The sequence below is a fragment of the Stenella coeruleoalba genome, assembly GCF_951394435.1.
Source record: "Stenella coeruleoalba genome assembly, chromosome: 16".
NCBI lineage: Eukaryota > Metazoa > Chordata > Mammalia > Artiodactyla > Delphinidae > Stenella > Stenella coeruleoalba.
Genome location: NC_137162.1, coordinates 78139696 through 78164034, shown reverse-complemented (window position 1 = coordinate 78164034; position 24339 = coordinate 78139696). Strand labels below are relative to the sequence as shown.

General features: G+C 37.9%; 1 protein-coding gene across 4 annotated transcripts in view; it reads right to left on the bottom strand.

The window, feature by feature from the left end:
• Positions 1 to 24339, bottom strand: part of LYST (lysosomal trafficking regulator) — a 277679-nt gene that overhangs the window by 82687 nt on the left and 170653 nt on the right. For all 4 annotated transcript variants that reach the window (XM_079899834.1, XM_079899833.1, XM_079899836.1 and 1 more), the window contains 11 exons: positions 23440 to 23630; positions 20720 to 20965; positions 17249 to 17422; positions 15808 to 15961; positions 11592 to 11725; positions 10610 to 10808; positions 8296 to 8427; positions 5217 to 5844; positions 4314 to 4491; positions 2340 to 2509; positions 857 to 1087 (listed from right to left, as the gene is read on the bottom strand). In XM_079899834.1, coding sequence (XP_079755960.1) covers positions 857 to 1087; positions 2340 to 2509; positions 4314 to 4491; positions 5217 to 5844; positions 8296 to 8427; positions 10610 to 10808; positions 11592 to 11725; positions 15808 to 15961; positions 17249 to 17422; positions 20720 to 20965; positions 23440 to 23630 — 2437 coding nt within the window. The remainder of the gene's footprint in view (positions 1 to 856; positions 1088 to 2339; positions 2510 to 4313; positions 4492 to 5216; positions 5845 to 8295; positions 8428 to 10609; positions 10809 to 11591; positions 11726 to 15807; positions 15962 to 17248; positions 17423 to 20719; positions 20966 to 23439; positions 23631 to 24339) is intronic.

The window sequence follows — 24339 nt, the reverse complement described above, 5'->3', positions numbered from 1 at the left end:
TCATATGCCCAGCACACAGATCCTCAATAAAACAGGTGCCCAATAAAACCTGCACTGAGCTGACCACAAGTTGTCCTCTCTAGCACCCAGGAGCCTCCCTGCCTAGAGAGTCACCGAGGATATGCTCTGCCTTCTCTGCAAAAATATAGTTAATAGTTAATGTTTTAACGTGCAGTAAGATGATGCTTCTAGAGATGTGTATCTTAACATTATGCTAATAAAAGTGTTATACTGTACATCATAAATGCAGACACTGAAGGCACAAAACCCAAATAAAAATATAATTGCCTAACGTATTTTTTAAAGCTGTTAATCAATTGGGTGGGCAGCCATTTGCCAATGTACTTTTCGCTACTAGAAATTCATTTATGGTAGTAGACAGCGGTACAGCATGCTAAAAGTGGGAGAGCATGGTGACTGTAAAGCACAGGCTTCTGAAGTGAGAAGATTCAGCCTCAAGTTCTCTGTTTATTAGCTGTGTGATCTGCAACAAGTTACTACATCTCTCTAATCCTCAATTTCCTATTCCTGATGGGGATAATAATTTTTATAAGACTATAGTGGAAGCTTGGTAAATATATTTGAGGACAGTTAAATTTATTCACCTTGTCTTCAGGTTCTAAATACCTAAAAGTATGTCATATAAATAGCTTATTTTTTTTAAACCAAGTTTTTTGAAAATGATGGAAAATATGCCCTCCAAATTTAATTTAATTTAATTTAATCAGTTTTAGAGGAAAGAAATTCTTTGAAAGTATTATGAAATTTCAAATGCTTTAATGTAACCTGCTAGTAAAGTTTTTCCCTTTCCAAAGTTCTTATCAGATGTAGTTTTAAATAATGATTTAAAACTTACTTCTTTTCTAATCCATTCAGAGCTGCTACTGTATTACATAACACGTAGAGAAGACCATTATCCAACAACATATCTGCTACCTTAGAACAAGAATTTAATATTTGGAGAAGAAGTAAGAGAGCGTTATGCAAGAGCACGTTGTCATATAAGGAGGTCTCTATTAGTCCCAGAATAGGAATGACAGACCACTTCTGAAAAAGTCCCATGTTTTTCACATCTTCCAGATCAAATCTATAATAAATAATACAGTTAACAGCACATTAGAAGCAATTAACCATGAAATAAGGAAAAATGATTGCAATATGGGCCATTTTGTTGACTTGATTTTGAAGCTATAAAGCATAAATTAGGGAAGCAAGGATTCTTAACCGTTTTTAGATCATAAATCCCTCCAATAAAAAGATAAAAGGTGTTGCTAGAAGTCTGTTCCAAGGCAAATATTCAAGGGAAACATTTATACAATTTCATGGTTTTAATTGACTCACTTTAATTTGTCCATGAACCACTAAGTTGTCCAAAGATCCCCTGCTCTAGGGATCTATATAACAAGTGTGCAGAAAAAAAAAAGACTACTATTTTACACAGTATTTCAGGGAACTAGTAAAAAGAGGTCTAGTGAAAGGAATGGATCTCGAGTTCTTGTTCCAATACTCTTTGTCTCTGGGATGGAAGGAAATTATTTACATGTTTTATACCTCATTTTCTTTATCTGTCAAATATGTGTGGTGATGTCTGCTCTACTTTCTTCTCAAAACTTTGTGAGAATCAAATGAGATGATGCAGAATTGCTTTGAAAGAGCCAAAAGCTGTAGGCAAATGCAGAGTACTGTTGTCATTGCTGCGTCTAATAAGTAAATTCTTCAAGGTCTGAATTGGTCTACTTACAAATAAGTAGGAGACACTTAATAATAATACAAGACACACATTTCTCTCTACTTTGTCATACACAGAAATAACAGTTTAACTTTTCTGCCAAACTTTTGACTTGGGAGAAAAATATTCTTTAATTTTTGTACTTATTTGCTAATCCTTCAGCATTATACCAGGGACAAAGCTCAGTAATCAGAATTCCAGGTGGGGGACTGACTCTTCACCCAGATAAGCCGGGTCTCGGAGGGAGTGAGGAGCTTGTCTATGGAGCCCTCCTATAATCTGCTGCTGGGACCACAGAAGCCACCTTCTTCTCAGTTAACCTCAGGTTAACACTGGATACCAAATCTTAACTATCACTTTCTTTCATCTGATGCAGCATTTCTTTCTTTCTTTCTTACTTACTAGTTTCTAGCTAATGAATGAAATACAAAGGAAGAAGTTATATTAGAAAGAATATAATATGGAAAATAATGAATTGATTCACCTGGAAAATGACTTTTAGTAGATTTTTTCTAAGAGTGACCAAGCGATTTTGTTAAGAGTCAGTTTAACAAATTATACATTTAAGACAAAAGATTCCCAATTCTGGTGGAGGGAAGAACCCACTTACTCTTCATCAAGGCCAGCATGTCGGCCAAAGAACATTTCAATGAAGCATTCTAATAATTCCTGAGTTCCCCGATGAAGATACAACTGGTTGGCTAGCAAGGAAAAGCCACGATTCTTCAGAAATTTATCCTTTTGTTCCTTAGATGCTCTATTAAAATATGCATCTAATAGCTGAGGAAAAAAATTAAGTTAGACAATATATTAAAATTTTATATAATGTATACAAGTCAGACAGTGTATTATATTTGTAGTTGTAAGTTATTGTTTAATTTCATCTGTATAGAACAGAGAAAGCTCAAAAAAATGCCACCTCCATAGCAAAATGAAAATGAACTTTGTTCTGATTATTACGGAATGCTAATGATGACCCTGTCTTGGAGATCTTAATACTTTTGTGATGGGAAACTAGCTTTTTAGCTGAGCATGGACACCTAGCAGATTGGCAGCCTTAGCTGAGTATAAGTAGAATATTTGTGCCTAGTTCTAATTCTGAAAAAAGAAAAATGAGTCAGCACTGTATGAAGCTTTCTCTGAAAAAAAAAAAAAAATATATATATATATATATGTGTATATATATATATATCCCAGACCTCTATTTTTCTAGACTTCTTAACATTTTATTTACCTTGAGCATAGGCCTAAACTTCCATCCTTTCCCAGAATCTTAAATGCAACCTGTGTACAATCTAAGTAATTATTTTTCCTTCCAAACTCACTTCTTCCATGGTTCTGATCTTAGAGCACAGTAGCACCATCCTATGAGACTTTAAGGCTAATCTCACTTTTGGCTTTTCTTGTCCTGATTTCCCACACGTAATTATGAAGGTCTCTCACCTCCATTCCAGTGAATGTCTCTCAAATCTGTCTGTCCTTTGACTTTCCACTTCCCCAGCTCAGGGACTCATCATCTCTCCCCTGGACCACTGTGATATCCTGCGAACACAACACTTCCACCTCTCTCTCCCTTGCGATGACTCCCTCACAGTGGTGACAGACTATTCTTCCCAAAACACACACCTCTTTACCGCCCTACTTAAAAAGCTTTCTAGTTTACAGCATAATACAAACTACGCCTTTTGCGTGAATCCTTCCCTGGTTCCCGCATCAGAATTATTTGCTTTTCCTGTGCTCCCATTCTTCTTTATTAATACTACCACTGAAGCACTCATCACAAAAGTCCTGACATTTTACTTAGTTGGGTATATGTCTCTCTTCCCCACTGGCCTATAAACTCCTAAATGCAGAGGCTTATTCCCCTTTATATCCCACATAGCAGCTAGCCCGGTGTTTTACACATGAAATGGAAGCTAAGTAAATAGTGGGTTGCAACTGATTTAACAATTCTAATCAAACTAAGAAAATGAGAATCTTTAAAGACCATTTCAATATTGGGTTGTCTCCTAATGGGAACCATTCATATCAAATATTTATTCTTTCAACGATGTACTTAGGACCTTTTATATATTAGACACAAGATGCCTACCCTCACAGGACTTATATTTCAGTATGGGAGGTTAAAAAAAACCAAATACACAAACAAATTAAAAAGGTACTTACAAGACACACCTAGGATGCTAGACATAGAACAAGTGAGGAGCAGGGCTAGACAGAAGCTGGTTTGAAAGGTGAACAGGAAAGGCCTCTTTGAGAAGGTGACATCTGAGCTGAAACCTCAAGTAAGTGTCTAAGATTTAACGATACTACACTGCAGGAGAGACTTCCAATGACCTGTGTGTTCCTTGTAAGTAGAAGACTTAAAAAAACATACTGATACGAATCAATATATGGAGGAGGGCTTAAAGTTGGATGACAAGACAGAGAAAAATAGAGGTAAGAAGTAACAAACCACATCAGCTCATTATGCCTAAGAATAAAAGAAAGCTTCAGGTCTACCTGAATATGTACGTTCAAATTTTAAATTATGCATATGTCTATCGTTCCAAATGAAAACAACGTATTTAGCATTTGCCCTTACTTTAATAACTCCTTGTTGTACAGCAGGTGATGGGTGGTTAACAAGGACCAACAGCGTATCTGCTTGAATGAGCCTGTCCATCACATCTTCCAGCATAACATCAGGCAGGATGAGAAGAACTCCGCTTAGGAGTTCATACAACCCACAACATACAGGTACCAAACAGTCTTCAGTTACACTAAAACAGAGACCCAGAAAGTCTTACCAAAACAAGATCAGGGAGGAAAGTAGTGCCTCATGATTACCTTAAGAACTGTGATGAGTAGTAATAATTTTCACATGTGAAACAAAAGTGCATAAGGTTTAAAAAATGTTTCCTGATTTAACTGTGATTAACAAATTTGCCATCACTTTTTAATCACCGGTTTTTTTTGGGTATATCATCTATTAAACACTAGTTTATTCTACATCTGTGATTTCCAATAACCACTTGTGCTATTTAAACTATTAAAAATTAAACTAAAAATCCAGTTGCTCAGCTGCACTGGCCACATTTCAAGTGCGTTATGTGTCTCCTGCAGTGGACAGCACAGGTGAACGTTTCCATCATCCTGTAGAAAGTTTCACTGACGGTGCTAATTGAGATGCTCTTGGGAACGATAATAAACCGTATAATTTCCCTAAACTGAAGAGTTTTTCTCTAATAACCATATGGAATTAAATAAACCATAAGATAATTTTTTCTTCAGGAACAATTTATGGTTTATCCTTTGGTTAAATATGGAATTCAATATCACCTAGTATTAAAATAAGGAGAAAGGTACCTTTGTTCGTTATTAATATATATGTTATAAGAGATCCCATAATAAAGACATTTCTACAAGTACAGAAATTCTTCAAAGAACAGTAAAAAAAAAAAAAAAAAAGCGGGGAGGGGTTTGGCATACAAAAACATGTGACTACCTGTGAGCACTTGTAGTTCGGTTGTGGTTTGGCTCATAACGGAGAGAAAAGGCAAAGTTTTCCCAGTCTTCGGTGTTCCTGTCAACAAGACTTGGCCACCGGCCGACAGCTGCAGAGCCATTCTGTGAGGGAAAAGCTAGCCCAAGGCTTGCAATAGTGCTGTGGCTTCGCTGGAACGAGGCCAGTCCCTTCAGGTAATCAGGTCGGCGTGGGCAGAACTCATCCCCAAGACTGTCATCGTCTGATCTGGGTTCTGTTCCCACCTCCTTCTGATCTACTTTGACCGCTGGAAGTCCCGATGTTCCTTTTGGGACACCACTGACAGAGGCATGGGCTGAAAGGACAGCTTCCATTTCACACACCGTTTTTGCAGACTCACAGCTACTGACAAAAGCATCTGCTTTGCCTTTCTTCAGCGTCTCGGAACTCCCCCGAGGGCTCCATTTCTCTGGTTGGGAAGCAACATCATTATCTACAACGCTTTGTAACTTGTCAATACTACAACCCAAACTTCCAGTCAATTTTCGTGGTTGTATTTGAGGTGAAGAAGTAGGAAATGCTGGTAGGCTTCTAGAACGTAACATGCTGGCAGTCATCTGCTGTGGAACGGTACTGGAGGAATTGTTTCCTGGTGAGAGTAGACACAAAAACAGTATTGAAAAATCTTATGAGCGGGCCCACTTCTTTTCTGCACTATCGGTCCCAACCAGAGCAATACCCATTTATCTAGTGATACTAAAGAATCCATACAGGCTAACGATCATAGGAAGTAATGCTTAAAAATTCTTAAGGTTAGAACTATTTTTCTTTTAACTACTTTTTATTAAAATTTTCCCAAAATACATATCTTTACCTGTCTCCTTAACAAAATACAATATTGCCTGAGTGATTCAAAGTTATTAGGATTAATGGTGCTACTGAAGTGAAATTAAGTGAATTAAGTGAAACTCAATGTACCTCAGGCTAGCAGTCACTAGGATGCACTTTGATACAGTGGAAAGAGTGTGGGCTTTGCAACGAGATATAACAGGATTCAAGCAATAGTTCAGCTAGTTAGGTGGCTTAGGTAAATCATTTAATGAGATGAGTGTTCACTTCTGCAAATGTAAAATGAGGGTTCAGAACATCTACTTTGCAAGGCTGCTTTAAGGATTGAGATCATATCCATGATGCACCTAGCATAGTGCCTGCCATATAACAGGTGCTCAATAAATGTTAGTGATAGTTGTACTTGGTGTTATTACCAGGCTCAATGTCCCTAGACTGTTCTCTCACTCCTCCCTTTCTGTAGTCACTTTTTGCTGCTATTACTGAGAAGAAACAGTTTTTTCTCTTCTTGCCATAGCTCTCGAATTTTCTGCTTCTTATATTCTGTGTAGGAGGAGACCAGAAAAATCACTCTCATCCTTAGTGCATGGGATATAAGTGGATGCTACTCAAGGTATGGTCTGTGGGCCAGGAGCATGGGGATCAAGCACCACTGTGTGACTGTTCGAAATGCACATTCTCAGGCTCCACCCCAGATCTACTGAATCAGAACGTGTGAGGCAGGGGCCCAGGGATGTACATTTTAACCAACTCTCCAGGTGATTTTTCAGCAAGCTGAAACTTGAGAAGCACTGATATAAAGTAAACAAGCACTGAATGAACTGCTCAGAGCTCAGGCTTTGTGGCAATAAAACAGCTCCATAGCTCAGAAGTTTTTCCTAGTTATTTCTGGGTTTTGGCTGGAGGAATAAGGTTGCCAAAAGAGACTGTTCAAACGACCTGGAAAAAATAGGGGCATGATTGTACTAGAAAATGTTTCAGAGTGATGCACAATGATTTAAAAAATGACACTTCCTATGAAATTCCAAATAAAACTAATTAAAACATAGCCTTAAAATATTATAATAAAAGGCCATAAAACGTGCTAGAGAATAACTGAAACACTTTGGGAGAGAAGGAAAACTGGAGGTTAATACCCAGATACTGTGTTCTATCTACCCATGTCTCTATCTTACCAGCCTATTTAATGATTTGTATTGGAGCTGAAGACAAGAGTAGGTGGGACTAACAGTCTGGGAGAAGGAATGTCTCAGTCTGGGAGAGGATGGCAGTCAGGAAAGGAAAAGACATACAGTCAGTTCACAACCAGGAGACATGTACCTATTTTTTCTTTATAAAAATAGAGATGAGGTTGTCTGTTAAGAACAAGCTAGGAAGAGAGAAAAGTACTGTTAGCTTAAAGACTTGAATATACTTGCTATGGAGATAGAAGAGGCAACTAATTCTGAATATACAGAAAAATTATAGGGCAGCATTAAAAGGCCAACTATGCCACAGACCCTTTTAATGGCAGGAATTCTAAGCAGCGTGAGGATGGTCAGATTGAGGAAAGGTTCGACCTTTTCAGGTCAAGCGTGCTAAAAGGCCAAGAGGACAAGGAAAATGAAGAAATAAAATTATTGGCTGATGGGATCTAGGCTGGAAGGGGAAAACAGGCAGAGGGAACTTGGGAGGATGATAAAGAAACCAGAAGGATAGGAAGTTGTCATAGAGAGTGGAGACGGGAGGTCTATGGGTGGGAAGCGTTCTTCGATGGTGTCTAAGACAGATGCAAGCAGACTGGTAGATAAAGTAAAGGGGATGACGGTCCCCAGGGTCAAGGCTGGAGTACGGACGGCCACTCACATGGCAAGTGAAGTTGTCTAGAACGAGTTCAGGTGGAAAGGAGACAGTAAGCCTAACATAGCTTTTGAAGAAAATGGGGAAATAAATCAGAAGCTTAATGAAAGACATATGACTATGACAGAAGGGGAGAGAGAATTCCAGAGCAAGAGGGCATGAGCCTCATCCACTCCCTAAGTTCTCCTGAGAGGCACTTGTTATACTGAGTGTGAGTTACGGATATCAGAAAGTAGTGAAATGGATTCCTTAAACATATTCTATTATTTTTAAGTTTAGCCTTCCATTTATTTATCCTGAATATCAGGTTGTATTATGCTGCTAAAACACGTACAATTTATTTATCTATTAATATGCAGAACTAAATACAGAAGGGTCATACTTTCAGCATTGTTTTCGTTTGTCTGTTTACCTTCAGGTGGCGAAGCAGTAAAACCACATGGGCTTATTACCATAAATCCAGGGCTAGTAACAGACTTCCCTCCACTGCTAGAATGCCTCAGGTACATGATTGACTGCACTTTCTCCTGAAAGATCTTGCCATCTAGGATCAAAAAAAGTTTTCAGACAATTTTAAAGAAGGATAAAACAAAAATATAACTTTAAAAGCAAGTCGTTAAATACAAACATTTACAAAAAGATGTTCAAAGCAAAGAGAAGAAACGGCATCCTTTATAATAATGCCCATTTGATACGTGAGGACACTCTACAACTTCTTACTCTAGATTCTTCTGTTGACTATTACTAGCCACATTAACTTCTATTTTCTTTGAATTCTAACGGTACTTATAGTTATTCCTATAGTTTAGCAGCTAACTGTTCACTTTTTATATGCTAATATGATCTCTCCAAGGAGACTGTTCATCAGTTCATTCCTTGAGGGAAAGGCTGTGTCTTCTCTATTTTTACACAGCCCCAATATGACTCCAAAGTTGATACCTCCAGTTTAATCTTCCTTTTTGAGCTTCATACTTCTAAATTCAACTGCTTGGTTTTTTAACTGCACCGCAAATGCAGCAAATCTAAATCTGAGTCATCCTTCTGCCCTAAATTCCCTCCTGTGTTGTCCTCTGGTTCCTTTGGTGGAAGCACCTATTTCCCACGCAGGATCCAGGAGCCACCCTTGACCACAACCTTTCCTTTACCCGTGTCAAGTCAGTCTCCAGGTTCCGTTGACTTTATTTCTGTTTCTGGAACTCTTCTCATCCCTAGCATAGCGCTATAAGGCAGGCTCTAATCCCCCTCACCTGGACTATTACCTTGGACTTCTAAATGGTATCCGTGATGGACCTCTGGTCACCCCCAAATCCTCATAGCTACCAGCCTTCTCTCTATGAAATGCTAATCTCTGCTTAAAACCTCCCAGTGGCTTTCTGCTGCCTCCTTACCGCTACAAGAATCTCCTCTCCCTTCAACTCCTACTCAGCCTTTAAGACTCAGAGCAGGCATCACCACCTCCGGGAAATATCCCCTCGCCATGCTCTATGCTACCCAAAATGAAATACTGACACCGCTGTGCTTTCCACATGGTATACTTACCTGTTTATGTCTCTCTCTCCTCTACTAGACTGTAAACTCCTTAAGGGAGGTGACCACATTTTAGTTGCTACCAGAATCTTGGCGTTGCTTTATTCACTAAATGTTAGCTGAACCTAACACAGAGTCATGCTGTATAATTTCACTTGGATTTTTACTGCGGCGGAATCATTTTATTCACTTATTATATTGTTTAAAATGGCTGTTGGACAACCAGTTTCCCTCTCTAAATTTACTGTCTAGCTTTCTCACAGATATACTCTTGCTTGCTTTCTTACCACATCACCTTTTCCTAGTTCTTTTAAAACTCTGATTCTTCTTTCTTTCTTTTACGCTGAGATTACTCTTTCTTGTTCCACCCTCTGAATAGTAATATCACCAACAGTTCCATCCTTAGCTTCCTTTTTCCTTCTCTCTCTCTCCACACTTTTCTTCAGTGGTCTCATCTGTTCCCAGAGCTTCAACTCACTTCTACGCTGGTGGTTTCTCTATACTGAATTTTACTGTAATAATTTACTTACATCGTATTCCTTGGCTCAAAACAAACACAACAAAACAAAATCCTTCAATTACCCCCAACTAGAATACAAGTTCAAATTCTCTGATCTTACATTCAAGGACTCGTTTAATACGAGCTTGGGTGGGGTGGAATAAATGATGGTCCCAAACTACATTTATGGTATTATTGCTCACTACTCCTTTATAAATCCCCTATATTAGGTAAAATGCATTATTCTTTCTTTTCTCTTTCTATTTTTCCTCCTTTAAGTCATTCTCTTCACCTGGAATGCTAATTCTCCAATCTACCCATTAAATTTTACTTAAATTCTGCAATCCCATGGCAGATATTAATCTATTAAATCTCTCTCCATACCTGTCCAATGGAACCCTAACTCTTCTGAAATCTAATTAGTTCTTCTTTTGCATCTCTTATGTACTTACCAGATACTGTTTCTTATTATAATTATCTCAGCACCTATATCTCCCCTTGCCTCTTGGCATTTACGCCCTCTGAAGGCAGAGCCTATGTCTGCTTCATTTTACGGCCCTCGGCCCCTGTCCCAATCCCAGTGTGCGATTAATTTCTAGCACGGAGGCCATTCAATGTATATCAAACAAGCACAAATCAAGCGGGAAGGAAGAAACACAAGTGGAAACAGCCAAGACCTAACAAAAATGATCGTACCTACCTATGTGCAAAGAAAAGTAGAAGCCTGCAGGGTTATGGCAAACGTAAGTATTGGTAGGAGGGTGAGCTGCTAAAAGGAAACTGAAGACAGCTGCCAATAATTCCAGATCGGGAGGAGACCCAAGGACTTCTGCTATAATCTTCACAAATGACCGACAAACCTCTCGGGGCATGGATGTAAGCTGACCCTCTTTGTGTTCCTGAAAAACATAAACACTCTCTTTAGATTTAAAGAGAACTGTCAACTTAACTCACATTTCTCACTGAAGCAAGATAATTCTGTTTAAGATAGAACTGTGTTGGTTTACTACTCCAGACTGACCGTATTTACCATACAATTGAGTTGCTATTTCTCAATTCAAGCAACCCTGTTATTAAAGTTCATTAAAACCAATGTCCCCATATAAATGTTAGCTACTATTAGTACTCTTATCACTACTACTACTACTACTATGGGTTCAGAAGGGAAATTTTTTGATAGACAAAACTGATTACATGAATACACTATGTTCCAGCCTACAAAGTTATTTCTCACAACAGCTCTGAGAGGTTTTATCCATCATTTCTAGAATACGGAGGCCCGAAGTGGTTATACGGCTAACTTAAACCACATAGAAAACATGTCAGAGTAGTGCATCCAACACATACTGGTACTTGTTATTTAAGAAATATGAAACAAGTTAAAATATCACTACTGTTGATGTCCGAGAGACTACAAAATTATTATTTTACCCCAACATAAAGAAATATTTCTGGAATTTAGCAGTTGCTCTTTTGTAACTGAGTTAGGAAAGGTCAAGCTACAAGAGGCTGGGGTTAAAAAACTCCGATACTATCAGCCGAAAGAAGGGATCCTGGAGAGTAGGGCAGACAGAAAATAACCTCACTGAAAGTCCCTCAAAAATTTGAGTCCATAGCGTTGAGTCATTAAACAGAAATCATCACAGAAAATATCTCCAGAAGTAAAGTTACATGAAAAGTACCTGCAAAACCTGGCAAGTCAGTAGAAAGTGATGCACCACTCGAGCTTTCAGTAACTGCTTAATATTAAACATCTGCTGCTGGTGATCCGCTCTGAGGAGGATTTCTAGGGCTGCCAGCAGAGTTTCCCAAACACCTTGCTGAGAAAAGAAACACATACCGATTAGCACAGAGTTACTGAAAAACATGCTGCATGCTTTTTAGAAGACATGCAATACATCAGTTTAACACTGTGTATGTATTCAGGGTCAAAGATTAAATTTGTCTGAAAAAGTAAATCTTAGGGCTTCCCTGGTGGCACAGTGGTTGAGAATTCGCCTGCCAATGCAGGGGACATGGGTTCGATCCCTGGTCCGGGAAGATCCCACATGCCACGGAGCAGCTAAGCCTGTGTGCCACAACGACTGAGCCTGTGCTCTAGAGCCCATGAGCCACAACTACTGAGCCTGCGTGCCACAACTACTGAGGCCCGTGTGCCTAGAGCCCCTGCTCCGCAACAAGAGAAGCCACCGCAATGAGAAGGACACGCACCGCAAGGAAGAGTAGCCCCTGCTCGCCGCAACTAGAGAAAGCCCGCGCACAGCAACGAAGACCCAACACAGCCAAAAATAAATAAATTTATAAAAAGAAAAAGAAACACATGAAACACATTATCAATATTAACTGTTTACAAATAATTTAGTTTCAAAGAGCATTATTAAAAATGTACAGATTTCAGGGCTTCCCTGGTGGCGCAGTGGTTGAGAGTCCGCCTGCCGATGCAGGGGACACGGGTTCGTGCCCCGGTCCGGGAAGATCCCACATGCCGCGGAGCAGCTGTGCTGTGAGCCATGGCCGCTGAGCCTGCGCGTCCGGAGCCTGTTGCTCCGCAACGGGAGAGGCCACAACAGTGAGAGGCCCGCGTACCCCCCCAAAAAACCCCCCAAAAAACAAAAACAAAAACAAAAAAACAAACAAAAAAAATGTACAGATTTCAATGCTAATTTCTGTATGCAGCATTTAATCAAAGAATTTTAGAACAAGACGTACTAAATTGAAAAAAGTTAGACAATGTAGAAATTCTGCATTTTGGATTAATTTACTTTTAAGTCCAAATAATAGAATTATCTGCACAATTACTAAGTGTGCAGTTTCAAACAGTAGTTAGCATCCTTTTGAGGTGCTTTAAAATGCTTCTCCCATACCGAACCAATCTTAAATTATCCACAGTAACAGAGAAAAAGGAATCTTATATAGGTAACTACTACCGAAAGATAATCTTCACCTCATTTTATTAGCCCAAATAACCTTTCAACAAAGTCATTAACAAAAAGCAAAATTAACTGCCTTGGGTTGCAGGTCTTGCTGTTTTTCCTGCCATTATCGATGGAAATGAATAATGAAAAGGCCAAGGAATTGATAGACTTAATCACACTATTCTAACAAAGGCCTCTCTCTTTATAAGACAGGGCCAAGGTGCCCTGAGAGAAAAAGATATATGAAAACTGGAAGACGAGGCAGGCCAAGTATGAAAACTTGATTCAGGCCTGAAAAATAGTACTAAAATAGAGCAGTGCCAAAGCAAACAGACAACCAGCAACAAAAACAAAACAACTCAGCTAAAAAAATAATTAGGAAAGAAAATCTTATTTCAAACCCATAGAAGTATTTGTGTATATCACTTTTGAATTCAACAGAAAATGTTTTGTTTTTTAATCACACTGTGGTTTTTTGTTGTTGTTGTTGTTGCTGTGGTTGTTTTGCGGTATGCGGGCCTCTCACTGTTGTGGCCTCTCCCGTTGCGGAGCACAGGCTCCGGACGCGCAGGCTCAGCGGCCATGGCTCACGGGCCCAGCCGCTCTGCGGCATGTGGGATCTTCCCAGACCGGGGCACGAACCCACGTCCCCTGCATCGGCAGGTGGACTCTCAACCACTGCGCCACCAGGGAAGCCCAATCACACTGTTTTTTAATGCTCAAGTTAGCATCCTCTTTTGAAATACTAAAATAGCTGTCCAATTTTTAGTTAAGATTTGATCTTCCAATCTACGATTGAGCTATTTCTTTATTACATGTTTATATTTATACTGCCTTTGATCCAACTTGTTTGTATTTACTATCACTATGTTCATTTGCTTTCTCTCCCTGAAACATTAAGTGTATTTTTATACATATATATATGTGTGTGTATATATACATATATATATATATGGATTTTTTAAATTCTGAAAGTGAGTATTTATTCAGAATGAGAAATCACAACAAAATAGAAAGTTTTAAAAACTGACAATACCATAAAATCCAGAAAAAGCAACAGTTAGCTGCCTGACACAGCTCTGTAGTACTTTCCCCCTGTGTTTTGCAGGAGCATATTCTTTGACTGCTTCTTCAAATAACAATAATTTTGTAATATAATTTTATATAGGAAGAACAGAAAAATAATTCTGTCTTTCCTCTAGCACGTTTGGTCAAAACTTGTTTTTGTTAATGACAGATTAGAAGTGTTTCCTTCAGCTTCCTAACTCATTGATAGTGAGTAAATCTGGAGGGGGCTGTTGCCAAATTTGGAAGTAACCAAATTTTTAAAAATTCTAAAGGTACACACTTTGAACTGGTCTTTAATTACGTCTGATGATACTGTTGTTACACGCTAAATAACTCTGGACAATCTACAGTCTACACTAGAACTAAGGAGGCTCTATGAGCCATACCATGAAGACTATGCTTATAACTAGGGCAGAAAGGAAACAGCCCTATATTCATTCCCTGGCTGGGTCCTTGTGAAGACTACCTGATCCACCCAGCTGTTGAGATGCTTTGCCTAGACCTAAGATCAAAGCATGTTCCTTAGCTTATGCCTATCATGAAGCCAAGGCTTCATAGACTTGCCCTGTATACTGATACAGCTCTATGACTTCTGGGTAACGTGGCTCCCTTACTCAGAAGTGTGTCTATTTCCCTCTCCTTGACTCTACTCTCCACACTCTTAGCAGGACCCCTTTCAGAGTTTATGGTAAATGCAAGTCTCCAATTGACTCAAATGTTCTCCAGCCAAGTACTGCTCTAGCTACTACCAGCAGCGCAAGCTCTGATCCTGACCCTCCAGATCAGCATTATCCATGGCTGTCTAAAACCTTGCACAGAAATTAATCTCCAGATTTCCATCTACAATTAACATTACGTTGAAGTGGTAAATTTGTTCTATTCTCCAAAAGAATGATTGGATGAATACTTAAAAGTAAATGCCTTTTATTGCACCAAAGGAAACAATCAACAGAGTGAAAAGGCAACCTACAGAATGGGAGAAAATACTTGCAAACCATAAGTGAGATAAGGATTAATATGCAGAATACATAAAGAACTCCTATCACTCATTAACAAAAAATCAAATAACCCAGTTAAAAAATGGTCAAAGGACTTGAATGGACATCTCTTCAAAGAAGATATACAAAGGGCCAATAAGTAGATGAAAAGATGCTCATCATCACTAATCATCAGGAAAATAAATGCAAATCAAAACCACAACAAGCTATTACCTCATACCCTATAGAAAAGGCACTATCAAAAAATAACAATTGTTTGGTGAGAATGTAAAAAAATTGGATCACTTGCACATTGTTGGTAGGATTGTAAAATGGTGCTTCTCTTACGGAAAATAGTATGGAGGTTCCTCAAGAAGTTAAAAATAGAACTACCATATGATTCAACAATCTCACTTCTGCATACATATCTAAAATAATTGAAAACAGGACCTCAGAGAGACCTCTGCACATCCATGTTCACTGCAACATAGTTCACAATGGCCAACATGTGGAAGCAAGCTAAGTGTGCATGACAGATGAACAGATAAAGAAAATGTGGAATACACATACAATGGGATATTATTCCGTCTTAAAAAAGAAAAAAATCTTGTCATATGCTACAACACAGATGAACCTTGAGGACATAATGCAAAGTCAAATAAGCCAATCACAAAAAGACAAACACTGAATGATTCCACTTGTATAAAGTATCTAATGTAATCAGACTCATAGAAACAGAATGTAAGATGGTGGTTGCCAGGGACCGGGGGCAGGGGAAATGGGGAGTTGTTGTCCAATGGGTAGAGTTTCAGTCAAACGAGATGAAAAAGTTCTAGACAAGTGCCATACAACGAAGCGTATACAGTTAACACTGTCCTGTACACGTAAAGATTGTTGAGGGTAAATTCACAAGGGCTTTTTTACCACAAAAATAGTACATGCCTCTGCTTTATTCCATATCCTCCAGTCTAGCAATAGCTCCTCTAGCAGTTTAACATCCTGGATTATAGCATTAGACTCGGCATCCAACTTAAATTCTCCATTCTCATTGATATGAATAATATCTTCATCACAGCAACCTTCAAGAAGGGTCTATGGAAAAATAACATTAATAGAAGATGCATCAACAGTCAGTTAATCCAAAAATTCAACAGAAATATTCAGCTTTCAATCTTAGCAGTCATAACATTAAATTCAAAGGAAAACTAGTGAATAACTCAACATTTCACCAAGTATCTTTAAATTGTTTTGTAAAACAATTCAAGTAATGAGAAAACCCCCAAATTTCAAATATTTATAAATGACTATTCAGTTTCAAATATGGGGTAAAAGAAACCACATCCTATTTTTTAAATTCAATGAATCTGTTGGGTTTTAAATTTTTTCCAAGAAGCATTCATGCCACAAATGTATGGATCTTGACAGTTTCATGAGTTGGGGTTTGGGGGCATGGGAAGAGGCATGGTCTTTTGCCTTAGTACTAGTACCCTCAGAGAGAAATACTTTCACAATGTTACCAAGTGCTTTTAGTTAGAAAGGTACTTAAATATATGATGACAGCTGGATCACAATAAAAGCTAATAAGGCTTTGAGATGCTAACTCTATAGCAGCATTGCCTAATGGGAACGGCACAGCACTAGGTGTCTGGAGAACTAGGTTCTCTTCCATAACTGTGGGAGCTGAAGCAAACAGCGGTCTCTCTGTGGGTTTCACTTTCACTAGTCTACAGAATGAGGGGCCGGCCAAGGAGACATCGCTGGCTAATCAAGATCTAAAAATCTTAATTTTTTGCTTTTACTCTTCTAAAATGTTTTAAAGGCAATTAAAATGTAATCATTTAAATGATGAAAAACCCAGAAGAGCCTTACTTTGATTAAATATATACTATTGAGTTTCCTTCATTTTCTTCAGGAATAACTGAAACACAAAACTCTATTATTGGAAGACTTTAATGAAGAGGTATCACTGCATATGAAACTCTGAGAATAAGTTGTTGCTGTTTTTTATAGTGTCAAGAGCCACTTTCATTTCTTTTTCTTTTTTTAGAAGACGTTGTGGGTAGTAGTTTATTAATTTATTTATTTATTTTTGCTGTGTTGGGTCTTCGTTTCTGTGCAAGGGCTTTGTCTAGTTGTGGCAAGCGGGGACCACTCTTCATCGCGGTGCGCGGGCCTCTCACTATCGCAGCCTCTCTTGTTGCAGAGCACAGGCTCCAGACGCACTGGCTCAGTAGTTGTGGCTCACAGGCCTAGTTGCTCCGTGGCATGTGAGATCCTCCCAGACCAGGGCTCGAACCTGTGTCCCCTGCATTAGCAGGCATATTCTCAACCACTGCGCCACCAGGGAAGCCCCAAAAAATAAGTTTTATGAGAACCTACCTTCAAAATGTGAAAGCCCACGATGCATTTTTGCTTGATCAACACCTGATGAATCATGGAAAGTCCATTACAATTTTCTAATTCATGTATTCTCTGTTGGTTGTATTTAATTAATGAGAGTATAATTCTCAGTGCTAATGCTTGAGTTTCTTCACAGATACTGAGTTCCACAACCTAAAAAAAAGTAGATATATTTTGTCTAATTTGTTGAGATTAAAAATTTAACATGTGTGGTTATCTTCCATTATGTAACGTCAACCCCTTAGTTTCATTTGAAAGCTTATTTTTTTATTGCTGACGCTGTTTGTAATTACTTAAGAATTGTAAAGAAACAAAACTAAAAACCATAAATTCTCACCTCACACCAGTCAGACTGGCCATCATCAAAAAATCTACAAACAATAAATGCTGGAGAGGGTGTGGAGAAAAGGGAACACTCTTGCCCTGTTGGTGGGAATGTAAATTGATAAACTGATACAGCCACTATGGAGAACAGTATGGAGGTTCCTTAAAAAACTAAAAATAGAAGTACCATATGACCCAGCAATCCCACTACCGGGCAAATACCCTGAGAAAACCATAATTCAAAAAGTCATGTACCACCATGTTCATTGCAGCTCTATTTACAATAGCCAGGACATGGAAGCAACCTAAGTGTCCGTCGACAGATGAATGGATAAAGAAGATGTGGCACATATGTACAGTGGAATATTACTCAGCCATAAAAAGAAACGAAATTTGAGTTATCTGTAGTGAGGTGGATGGACCCAGAGCCTGTCATACAGAGTGAAGTAAGTCAGAAAGAGAAAAACAAATACCGTATGCTAACACATATATATGGAACCTAAAAAAAAAAAAAAAAAAGGTTCGGAAGAACCTAGAGGCAGGACTGGAATAAAGACACAGACATAGAGAATGGACTTGAGGACACAAGGAGGGGGAAGGATAAGCTGGGACAAAGTAAGAGAGTGGCATGGACATTATATACACTACCAAATGTAAAATAGCTAGCTAGTGGGAAGCAGCTGCATAGCACAGGGAGATGAGCTCGGTGCTTTGTGACCACCTAGAGGGGTGGGGTAGGGAGGATGGGAGCGAGGGAGACACAAGAAGGAAGAGATATGGGAACATATGTATATGCATAACTGATTCTCTTTGTTATAAAGCAGAAACTAACACAACATTGTAAAGCAATTATACTCCAATAAAGATGTTAAAAAAATAATGAATACACAGTACAAAAACCCCCCATAAATTCCATGTTCATTTGTCTCTTAAATATTCTATAAATTGACTAAAATAACACTGATAACCTTAGAATTCAGTAGCATTTTATTAGTGACCTGAAAAGTCAGCAAAATGCCTCAAATTTTTGATGATTAGTCACTCAACAAACAGGATCTATGTTCTGTGCTGTGGGAGATGAAGAAGTAATAGGCGTGCTACCTGCCTCCAATGGGGGTCAAATGATAAGACGTACGTATAGAAACTACGGATTGTGACTTGTACTTTGACTCCCCCAGTGCTTTCTGGAAACTACTATATGGAAGAAACACACACCTTATTATGATGATAAAAGGCAAAGAAGAGTGAGACACTGTGAATGCACGAGAGCATAAAAACTACTTCTGACTCCACTCTGCTCAGCACAGGGAAGCCTACATGGAGAACATGGCCTGGAGAGAGAGCAAAACCCTGGGAAGCAGGGATAAATGGGTGGCCGGGGTGGGCCACAGTCAGGAAAGAGGCGAAGACTGGAAGTTCACGGTACATCTAGGAGAATGCAGATTGCCTATTTGGTTGGGTGGTGGACATTAGGCTCAAAAGGCAGGCTATAACACACCACTGTAAAGCAATTACACTCCAATAAAGATGTTAAAAAAAAAAACAGGCAGGCTATACGTGTAAGGATTTTTTTAAATTTATTTTTGGCTGCGTCGGGTCTTTGTTGCTGTGCACAGGCTTTCTCTAGTTGCAGCGAGTAGGGGCTACTCTTTGTTGCGGTGCACGGGCTTCTCATTGCGGTGGCTTGTCCTGTTGCGGAGCACGGGCTCTAGGCACTTGGGCTTCAGTAGTTGTGGCTCGCGGGCTCTAGAGCGCAGGCTCCGTAGTTGTGGTGCACAGGCTTAGTTGCTCTGCGGCATGTGAGATCTTCCCGGACCAGGGATCGAACTCCTGTCCCCTGCACTGGCAGGGGGATTCTTAACCACTGCGCCACCAGGGAAGTCCCACGTGTAAGGATTTTAAGGAGACTGAATTTTATTTTTGTAGGAAAGGATGGATACTAAACAAAGTTTCTAAGTTTTAAGTGTAAAAACATACTTTAAAAGTCATATTGGCAAGATCCTATATGTATGCAAGATAAAAAATTAACCATTTCCTCTAGGATCTAGTCACTGTGTAACAGTAAACATAACAAAATTATATTCAATAACTTGAAGAAAGAGGAAAAACCGTTTTGAAATTATACAAAGCTATAAAAGTAGATCACAAAATGTTGGTAAGTTAAACGAAAAGCTTTTAATTTTAAAACACTAGGTACTAGATGCAAAAAAAAAGTTTGAAAAAGTAAAAGGAGGAAAGACAGCTTAGAGTATGGCGGATCAAATACTAATCAAATATTTATAAGAACAGTAAGAATAACAACAAACACTGATATGTCTCATCGCAAAATTAATCAAAAGGTTAAAAGAAAGAAGGCCGGTTAGGGAGACAGTATGATAATGTTGCAGAAGTTATACTTAAGGAGGAAATTTTGAGGATGAAAAAAGATCAGGGCAGCTTTAATTAAACAAGGATATGGACCACAAGGAAGTAGAAATGATTTGTACTGAAGAGAGACCATTTGTACCCCCATTCGGATTCTACCAATCCCCGAAACAGTCACATACACTATTGACTGCCTACTCTGCACCAGGAAAGATATGGTGCTGGCCCTCAGATGACTAAATAGAACAGATAATTAAACATGTTTCTCTAAAACAGTACCTATGGCATGAGTCAAAATTTTTGTATTTCTCCTTCGCTTTAAATAAACTTCAAACCCGAACAAATTATTTTTGTACTCATTTGACCTTTTTTTCCCCCATGCATCTGGAAGCTTCAAGGGAAAAACAAGTTTCACAAACATTATTTTAAGGAATACATTTCTTCTGTATTTTTACTATGGTATGCTTTTCTTTTTTCTCATTGGCAATTTTAAATCTTGTACATTTAACACTTAATTGTTCTAATTGCATTTCTGGATAATAGGAAACTTCTAAAATCTTCATAAATTAAAAAGAAATTTTAATCAAAAATTACCTGTGGCAGAAAGTTTGATGACATTCTAAACAATATGTGCTTTTTTAATCTTAAAAGCTTAATATAGTTGATATATAGCTTTATTTGTATTCGAAAAGAAATCCTAAAATGTATCAATAATAAAGAGGTAGTTTCTCCTTAAATAAAATTATAAGCAGTGATTCTTACCCTAGCAAAGAGAAAGACAAATATACCAGTTCCACCAATTTCGTGCAGAATGCCTTGAAGGGTTTTACATTCAGTGGGCTGGAGATTCTTTAGATGATAAGGTTCTAATAAGGTGCTGTGAACTTCTTTTGAGCTGAAGGGTCTTTGAGAGAGTTGTGTTTTCATCTGACCTTTAAGTCTAATAACTGGCTCATAGATGGTATACTGAGCAGGACAGCAAGTGGTATACACAACGGAAAGATTTTCCTGAAACACAAATATTTTCCTTCAGTAACTAAACAAAGTTTAAAAAGTAAGTTATTAACTAGCAAATGAATATTTCAAAGTGAAAAGACAACCAACAAATCTTTTTCTTTGTTTTAAAAAAGAGAGACACTACACTAAACAAAGATGGACATGAGAAGCAAGACAGCTCCCCACAAAGGAAAAGATCAGTTTCATTTAGCAGGGATCAATATGTGTAAACCCCATCAAGGCTGAGAAAAATTCCAGCTTTGATCTTTTGAGAATAAACGTGAAATTATACCTATTATCACCGATAACAACAAGCCCATACCACGCTCACTGCATGCCAGGCACTGTTCTAGGCATTTATAAATATTAACCAATCTTTACAACCCTATGAGGTGGAGACTCTGGGTCAATGTATTCAAATGTATCTTGGTCTTGAATTTGCTCATGGGCTGCCTACTCATTTAAACATGACTCTAAACTAGATCATTCTTTCTACTAGAATAAAATTCCAGACTATCAGCGTACCTAACTGAAATTGAATGGAACTTTCAATATTTCTCCCATGCAGAGGGTAGTTTTGATCAGGTTCTGGCTGTCTGTCAAATATTCTATTAACTACTTTTAAAATGATGGTAAATTTTAAATGCAAAATATACTCTGAGGCGCTCTCCGTGGAGGCAGCTGCAGGAGCTCAAGCTTAGGGAAATCAGGTAGATTCCAGATCTTCTCACAGAAGCCGGGGCGGGCGGGGGGACCTTGGGCTTCGATCATTTTCAACTCGCGGTGACTTAAGTATAGTTTCATCAGGCATCACCTAGCATATATGCATACCAACTAAACTGACTACACAGTCTACTGTATATGATTATGCTGGGTGAAACAAAATTGTATATCTGTAGCAGTTTTCATTAGAAACCTGATAAAATGCCCAGTTACCTGAAACATGTCCCACCTGACACCAATGCCTTGCCAGGAGGGCACCATCTCTGCCTGACTGCTAACTCATACCTCACAACCCCAAAACAATGAAGTCAGGCTTTAAAAATCTGCTTTCTAAAAAAGACTTTTCACATAAAACCTGTATAATTTTTATCTGTGATAATTCCTGTTGCATTTTATGACTTAACAACCTATATTCTTTTCGGGCAAAATAAAATTATGTTTTGAACAGACATTTGTTGTATGAGCTCCTGCGTCTTCCTAAAGCGGAGATGCTCAATGTGTGGTCCCCAGCCAGGAGCATCAGCATGACCTGGGAATTTGTTAAAAATGCAAACTCTTGGACCACACTTCAGACCTACTGAAGCCGAAGCTCTGGCCCAGCAATCTACGTTGTAACAAGCCCTCTGGGTGATTCTGGTTGGAGAATCATTTCTCTAAAGCATGTTTGGTCAACGCTGGCACATTTGGGGTGGGATTAATTCTTAGTTGTATGACACCGCCCATGCGCTGTAGAATACTTAAAATCCCTGGCCCCCACCCAATAATAGTGGACAGCCAAAATGCCCCCAACCCCCATTTTAAAATACTCCTTAGGGAGAAAAAGATTGTGTGCCTAATACCAGATCTTCAGTTAAATTCCACAGGTATCTACTCTATATTTATTTTACCACAGATATATATTTAACACCACTTAAGACTTATGTTTTACAAAATATCTGAACTAGAACTTCTCCTTCACTGTAGTCAAATGTTACAGCTTTAAAATATAATATATTTTGATTGTAAAATATACACCTCATTAACAACAACAATAACAACAAAATATATCCCAAAGTAGTAGTCTCCAAGTAAGAAACATCTCTGACTTATAATTGTACCTCTCATAAGAAAGCAAGAGAAGGAGGAACATAGTTTCATGGCTAAAAAACTCTACCAGCTTTTAGTAGATCTTCTAAGACCATGAAGGGTCAGTTTCCTAGCTGCTATAATGAAAAATATCTATCACAAGCTCCTAATCTATATATTAGTATAACAAAATATTAGAATAATGTATAAAATGCAATCAAGAGTCTCATATAAGCAGAGTGAGCAATAATTTGAAAGCAAAATTCCTAGTTGTTATTGATATTAAAGAAAGAAATATTCTAAAATCTGAATATGTGTAATTAATATAAATAAAAGTTAGTATTTATTTGTAAGTATGGGAGAGAAAGGTAATAAGCAATTTTTTAAGGCTAACACATGTTATATTTTCATTATATCATAAACATTTTTCTCAAATGATTAATAGGTATAACCTAAACTAAACTGATAATTAGTATAGAAATATAGTTCCAAGGAAAAGCAGATGAAAATTTGAAACATGAAAATGAATTCTGAGGTGGTCAAAGTATTTCAATTAAAAAGAAAAACATTTCTAAGTAAAGAAAATATTAACAAACAGAAAAGAAAAACTCTAAAAATCTAATTCCCAGCTAATTACACATTCAATAAACATACATAACAGTTACTATAAAGTTAAAACTTATGAAATGGAAACTTACAATTAGAAGACCAATGTCCACATCTTTGTTGGTCATAAAAAGTTCTCTGATTTGTTCACATTGCAAAATGTCTTTATTAATATATTTGGAGTAGTCATTCACAGGCTTGCCATATTTACATGGCATTATGGACGTATGATTGGGTCCACAAGCATATAAATAAAATGCCTCTTGTGAGCCAATCTTAGCTCCTGAATAGCAAAAAAATAAAGTTATTTACTTAAAATACTCCAACCAAAGTTTTTCGTAAAAAACAAGAAACCAAGAGGGTTTTTTTGCTAGATTCTTATAGTTGTTCACTGTATCTGACAAAATTGATAAAGCCTCAATTTCCAAATTGGTGTAATGAGCAAATAATTTACAGCAACATTATCTGGATGTAAGATGAATTAATATAGATAAATATATAAAGTTAACTGAAAGCTCTTGGTATAATGAAGTCATGAAATGTCTAGTTGCTCTTTAGGCTAAAAGCAGGTTTGGTTTGGTTTTGCCTCTTTATTTTTCTTTTTTGTAAATGGAAACTATACCTCAGTAAATTCCTTTTAAAAATAACATGTGGATCTTTATTCCTTCATCCATCCATTCATCTATTCAATAAACACTGTCTGAATGCTATTACATGCCAGGTTTAGTGATATATTTTTTTAAATCACATATTTCTTTTGCCCCTAAAATGTGGTATTTTTTAATATAATATACTAAAATTATAAATAAAAGAGACAACCAGTCTAAGTGTACCTGTCATAACAGTGCATTTTCCAGGATTATAAAGTTGATTTAATATAAGCTTCTCTTTTGGGGAGGGTATGGGGGTAGGATGTATACCTCTACATTAAATGTATGTATCAATTATAAGAAGCACCTAGATTATAAAAATATTTTAAAAGTACATCTTGG